At 41.9% G+C, this 6314-nt stretch overlaps 1 protein-coding gene across 1 annotated transcript in view; it reads left to right on the top strand.

Moving 5' to 3' along the window:
• Positions 1 to 3218, top strand: part of LOC311036930 (dynein axonemal heavy chain 6-like) — a gene marked incomplete at its 5' end in the record, with an annotated part of 23456 nt that extends 20238 nt beyond the window's left edge. Inside the window, 4 exons of the mRNA XM_084045941.1 lie at positions 943 to 1035; positions 2210 to 2390; positions 2795 to 2876; positions 3082 to 3218. Of these exons, the coding sequence (XP_083902067.1) occupies positions 943 to 1035; positions 2210 to 2390; positions 2795 to 2876; positions 3082 to 3127 (402 nt within the window). The 3' untranslated portion in view covers positions 3128 to 3218. The remainder of the gene's footprint in view (positions 1 to 942; positions 1036 to 2209; positions 2391 to 2794; positions 2877 to 3081) is intronic.
• Between the last annotated feature and the right edge of the window lie 3096 nt (positions 3219 to 6314).

Raw genomic sequence — 6314 nt, forward strand, 5'->3', positions numbered from 1 at the left:
TGAGATGGTCATTAGGTCATTAAACAGGTGAGATGGTCATTAAACAGGTGAGATGGTCATTAGGTCATTAAACAGGTGAGATGGTCATTAGGTCATTAAACAGGTGAGATGGTCATTAGGTCATTAAACAGGTGAGATGGTCATTAAACAGGTGAGATGGTCATTAAACAGGTGAGATGGTCATTAGGTCATTAAACAGGTGAGATGGTCATTAAACAGGTGAGATGGTCATTAAACAGGTGAGATGGTCATTAGGTCATTAAACAGGTGAGATGGTCATTAAACAGGTGAGATGGTCATTAAACAGGTGAGATGGTCATTAGGTCATTAAACAGGTGAGATGGTCATTAAACAGGTGAGATGGTCATTAAACAGGTGAGATGGTCATTAAACAGGTGAGATGGTCATTAGGTCATTAAACAGGTGAGATGGTCATTAAACAGGTGAGATGGTCATTAAACAGGTGAGGAATGCCCTGACCCCATCCCTCTAAAAAATGTAGATCACTGGCTTCCTTTAACCAAGCTGTGTAATAAACACATCTATTGACAGATGAAGTGTACAGTAGAGATATGGAATGGAAAAGTCATTAAACCCTCGAAATGTCTTGTCTTAATATTGCTTAAAACAACACATAAGTTCTTTGTATACAATCGATTATTTGCCTCGCAAAATGATACGATACAAGGTCACACAATATGCTGCTGTTTACATGTAGATGAAGTTGGTATCGTTGGAACTCAAAATCGATACATTGATAAAACTACTATATCTGTGTGTGTGTGTGTGTGTGTGTGTGTGTGTGTGTGTGTGTGTGTGTGTGTGTGTGTGTGTGTGTGTGTGTGTGTGTGTGTGTGTGTGTGTGTGTGTGTGTGTGTGTGTGTGTGTGTGTGTGTGTGTGTGTGTGTGTGTGTGTGTGTGTGTGTGTGTGTGTGTGTACAGGTGGAAGACTCCTGGAAATCCACTGAGTTCATTCTGCTTCCTCACCGAGACTCCAAGAACCTCTTCATCCTGGGAGACACTCAGCATGTCCAGGTATTATTATTATTATTAATAATAATAATAATGAAACACCTTTTCATTCTGGGAGACACTCAGCATGTCCAGGCACTTTATTAATATTAATGAAAAATTCTGGGAGAGTTGCCCATAATATGAAAGAAAAGGATGACCTAATATATTATGTTAGGCCATCCTTTTTTCTTCTTTGCAGTTCATCGAATATAAAAGTGCTTTTTCTGCAGCGTTTGAAAGGTTTTGCTTAAAAGTTTAACACTCCAAAGGCTTCAAAGAATTGACAAAGTCCAAGAATGCAGGTCTTTCATATTTGTTTTGCCTCCAAAAACAGCAATAGTCCCGTGCAAGACTTTATACAGTGTAGGCCTCGGCAAAAAATAGGGGGAAAAAAGTGCAGACCAAGTACAAGTTCTGTAAGTATTGAGGGTTTAAGTGGTTAACCATCTGAAAATACACATTAACATGAATCCAACACAAAGCTACACAATGACAGTGCTGTCAAACAAGTCAACTGTACTCAGAGTTTAAATAAAGGTTATGATGATGATGCAAATACAACTATTGACAATTGTGTGTGTGTGTGTGTGTGTGTGTGTGTGTGTGTGTGTGTGTGTGTGTGTGTGTGTGTGTGTGTGTGTGTGTGTGTGTGTGTGTGTGTGTGTGTGTGTGTGCGTGCGTGTGTGTGTGTGTGTGTGTGTGTGTGTGTGTGTGTGTGTGTGCAGACGCTCCTGGATGACAGCATGTCCAGCATAGCTACAATAGCGCCCTCTTGTGGCGTTGGTCCCAACAAGCTGAGGGTGGACGAGTGGCAACAACAACTGACCCTCTGTACACACACACTGGTGAGACACACACACACACACACACACACACACACACACACACACACACACACACACACACACACACACACACACACACACACACACACGTGTGTTCTGATAAACATATCAGAATAAACTCCAGTAAAGTACCTCATTTTACTTAAGTACAGTACTTAAGTACATGTACTTAGCTACCACTGCAAAAGAGATGTGAAAATTGCATTTTACTCCCCTTATGGCTCTCCTTATGGCTCTCCTTATGGTTCTCCTGGTGTCTCTCTCTCTCGCTCTCTCTCTCTCTCTCTCTCTCTCTCTCTCTCTCTCTCTCTCTCTCTCTCTCTCTCTCTCTCTATGTCTCTCTCTCACAGAAGGAGTGGTTGAGGTGTCAGGACAGCTGGGTGTTCATGGAGAACATCTTCTCCTCCTCAGACCTCCAGAGACAGCTTCCTGCCGAGGCCAAGATGTTCAGACAGGTGGACAAGAGCTGGAAGGAGGTGATGAGGAGGGTCAACCTGCTGCCCAACGCCCTGAGGTCAGCCACACAGCCAGGTCAGTAAGAGAGAGGACCACACATCCACTGAGGTCAGCCAGGTCAGTAAGAGAGAGGACCACACATCCACTGAGGTCAGCCACAGAGCCAGGTCAGTAAGAGAGAGGACCACACACCCACTGAGGTCAGCCACACAGCCAGGTCAGTAAGAGAGAGGACCACACATCCACTGAGGTCAGCCACAGAGCCAGGTCAGTAAGAGAGAGGACCACACATCCACTGAGGTCAGCCACACAGCCAGGTCAGTAAGAGAGAGGACCACACACCCACTGAGGTCAGCCACACAGCCAGGTCAGTAAGAGGGAGGACCACACATCCACTGGTGGACAAAGTACTCAACTGTTTTTATCGTGGTATTGCTACTCTTATTTGAATTAAATAAATGTGTTACTTCTCTCCACAGGTCTGCTGGAGATCTTTCAGAACAACAATGTTCTGTTGGAGCAAATTCACAAGAGTCTGGATGATAAGCTGGACCTCAAGAGGTACCACATGCACACGCGCACACGCACGCACGCACGCACGCACGCACGCACGCACGCACGCACGCACGCACACACACGCACACACACACACAGATGCACAACTCACTGATACACAAGTGTACACTTGCGGAAGTCCCTTTTAACTTAATAAAATACTAATATTTTCTCAGACAGGCAGATAATCAGTGGTTCTTTTGTCTTCCAGGGAGCTTGAGTCCAGCCACACTGAAGCCAGGACGGGCCCCAACTAGGGCTGGGAGCAGTGGTGGACAGTAACTAATTACATTTACTTGAGTACTTACTGTACTTAAGTACATTTTTTCTTTTTTTTCCCTTAAGCACATGACTTTCACTCTCAGTACATTTCAAATAGAAATATTGTACTTTTTACTCCACTACATATTAAGGAAAGGACTCCTGGGACCCAAATGTACCAAAAATATATGATGAATTATCCATTAAAAAAATATTATTTACATCCATTTACCCTGTTTCCTAACTTCTAATCCTTAACAACCAGGTATTAATGTTTCAAGTATAACCCACAATGAAATCAAGTCATTTTGAGGCAGAAACAGGTGGCAGGTGGAAATGTTTTTTTATGAATTATGTTGGCCCCTTAAATGGTGCTTGTTGTTAAGTGACCTCAGTGCTGTATTCATAATACACATAATAAGCAGAGACCATAGAATGAAAATAAAGGCACCCTGGATCAGGATACCTATGGTCTGTGTCGCCCTCAAGTGGACAACATGAGCAATAGGCCTACAGCTTTTGGAAAGTGATTTAAATAATGTTATATTTTAAACTTTAAAATAGCTATAACATGTCAACATTACAGCCCACTCACTGTAATAACTTTTAATGGGGCCAATATAACCTTTAAGTATTTAATTCCTGAGGAATGTATGGAATGCATAACTTGTGCTAATAAAAATGCATTTAAATATTTTAAGTACAATTGTTTATTTCTGGACAAACACAGACAAATGACATCATCAACTTGCGACATCAACTAACGTCAGTTTTTGATTTTGATTGATTGAATAGTTTATTTAGAAGTTTCAAGTTTGCAGGAAAAAAGCAAATACAGTTTAAAATACAACAAGATCAACTAAATAGGATTAAAAACCCCATGAAAGCCTAATGACTTGTTTCAAATGGGGTCCTTATGTACTCAATTGAATTGTCCCCCTTGAGTAAAAGGATTAACGATTTCTAAAATCAATAATGTATTCAATTTTAGCTATAGAGGACACTTATAATGTATTGAGGCATATAAGGTTTGTTAGCCAGAGATCCTTTTAACAAGCACCATTTAATCCTCATGCAGAGAACCAGGTGTCACAGCTATAATAGCTTATATTGTATAAACTAGCGCCATATTGCGTCATCTCGTTTTTAATATTTCATTTAACTGAGTGAACACTGGATTTATTGACGACTTCCACTTCTGTCCACAGGAGGGCGACAAAGGCCGTCGAATAAAAACAGAGCGACAAAGTCAGATCTGTGGACATGAACACAATATTACATTTATCTCTGTATTAGTTCAATGGACCCCCCAGAACAGAAGATTTGTGTTAAATCATTCAAAATGTTCCACACACAACACACAAGGACTGAAAGGGGGTTTAACATGTTTATTTATTAACACTGTGTTAGAGCCAATTTAGTTATCTATATTTTATTTACTGTTTTGGACACCCGTTGCTGCCCCCCGCTGCTTGAGCTATGCAATAGAACCCACAGGGTGCGGGCACCCCTTGATTAAGGAATGACAGACAGACTGTCGGGAGGACAGTTGGACAGGGGGAAATGTTTGGAGCTAGAGTGAGGACGGCAGCAAACAGTTTTTTGACCACGAATACAACTTGATTTAGAAAGAAGAAATTAGAAAGTTTTTGTTTGTTACTTTGTACTGGACTGAACTTACATTTATACTGATTTATTTACACCACACAGCGAAGCCGATCGTTTGATCGTTTTTAAGTTTGTTTTGTTAAAACAACGCTGTTATTACAACTGGACCCTTGCTTGAATTGTAAAGTGCGTCTCAACTATAACCGTCTCCGCGCTGGCTGGCGACTTGAAAATAAAGGTAGGACAAGTCTCCACGACATAGTCAAAAAACTTGCTGGGTTGCAAGTAGGAACCAATTGGACCCCCGCCCCCTTGGACACCCCCGTAGAACCGAAAGGATCGGCTCGGGAGGAGTGAGTACTGTGTATAGGACACAGGAGGATACACAGAAGCTAAATGTATACTGTCTGTGTGATTGTTCATTATTATATTGGATGTTTTGTTTTGAATGCGCGCTGCGCATCGCAGCGTATATAATGAACGCCCGTAGCGTAACGGAGCGCATATAAGGAATGAAGCTGCTTTACAGATCACGTTAACGGTAAAAGGTGTCCGCTAGATAATAATTAAAGCACAACGTATAACGTGAATTCTAAACACTGATTAGAATGGCGGAGGAAACAGTGGACACTGCTCTGGAGGGAGAGAGGCAGAGCTTCAACCTGAGTTTGGAACAGCTAAAAAAGGCTAGAAAAGGCAAATTAGGAGCATGTACACGGAAAATGAATGAATTAAAGGGCATGATTGACGCGAATGAAAATGCGGAAAATATGCAACAAGGCTATGAAATGTTTGAACTGCTCTGTTATGAATTTGGGACTGTTCATAAATCTGTGCAAAGTATGCTGCCAGAGAAAGACAGAGAAACGGATCAGATGGACTGGTATGAACCAAGAGTGAAACCATTTGAGCAATTTTTGGAAAGTCTAAATAATATGTTAGCTCAAACTCGAGCAGAGGCAGAGAGTGCACAATTGCACGTTGACCCACAGGATAGCATCTCTAATGTGAAATCTAACCGTTCTAAAGGTGGATCAAAAGCGTCATCCTCCGTGTCATCTGCACACCGTAAAGCCCTGGCAGATAAAGCAGCACTACTTGCCCGCCAGGAAGCAAATAAAGAACTAAATACACTTGAACAGGAGAGATTACTTCTGAATTCAAAAATCCAAGACATGCATATTAGAGCAGGGCTAGCAGAATCTAATGCCAAAATAAAAGTCCTGGAAGGACAAAGTGGCCATTCAGATGGCATGAACTCCTATGTTGAAAGACAAAGGCAAAGAAGATCAAACCCCCCCTCAGAGCCTGAAGGGTCCCCCATCGAATATGCTAATATAGGGACAATCCCCAAAACACCACTGCAAAGAATCCTACAGCCAAATATCAAACTAACACGAGGACCATCTGCCTCAACCCCCAAATCAGAAAGCAAGTTTGACCAATTACCACAGGCAAGCCGTATACAAAATAGGGGCATGCCCACTCAGCACCCAAATGAGTTATCTTCTGTGATGAAAAGACAGAATGACATGTATGACTTACTGGCAATTCAACACCAACAAGCCTTACTGC

The sequence above is a fragment of the Gymnoscopelus microlampas genome, assembly GCF_963454915.1.
Source record: "Gymnoscopelus microlampas genome assembly, chromosome: 20".
NCBI classification, from domain to species: Eukaryota; Metazoa; Chordata; class Actinopteri; order Myctophiformes; family Myctophidae; genus Gymnoscopelus; species Gymnoscopelus microlampas.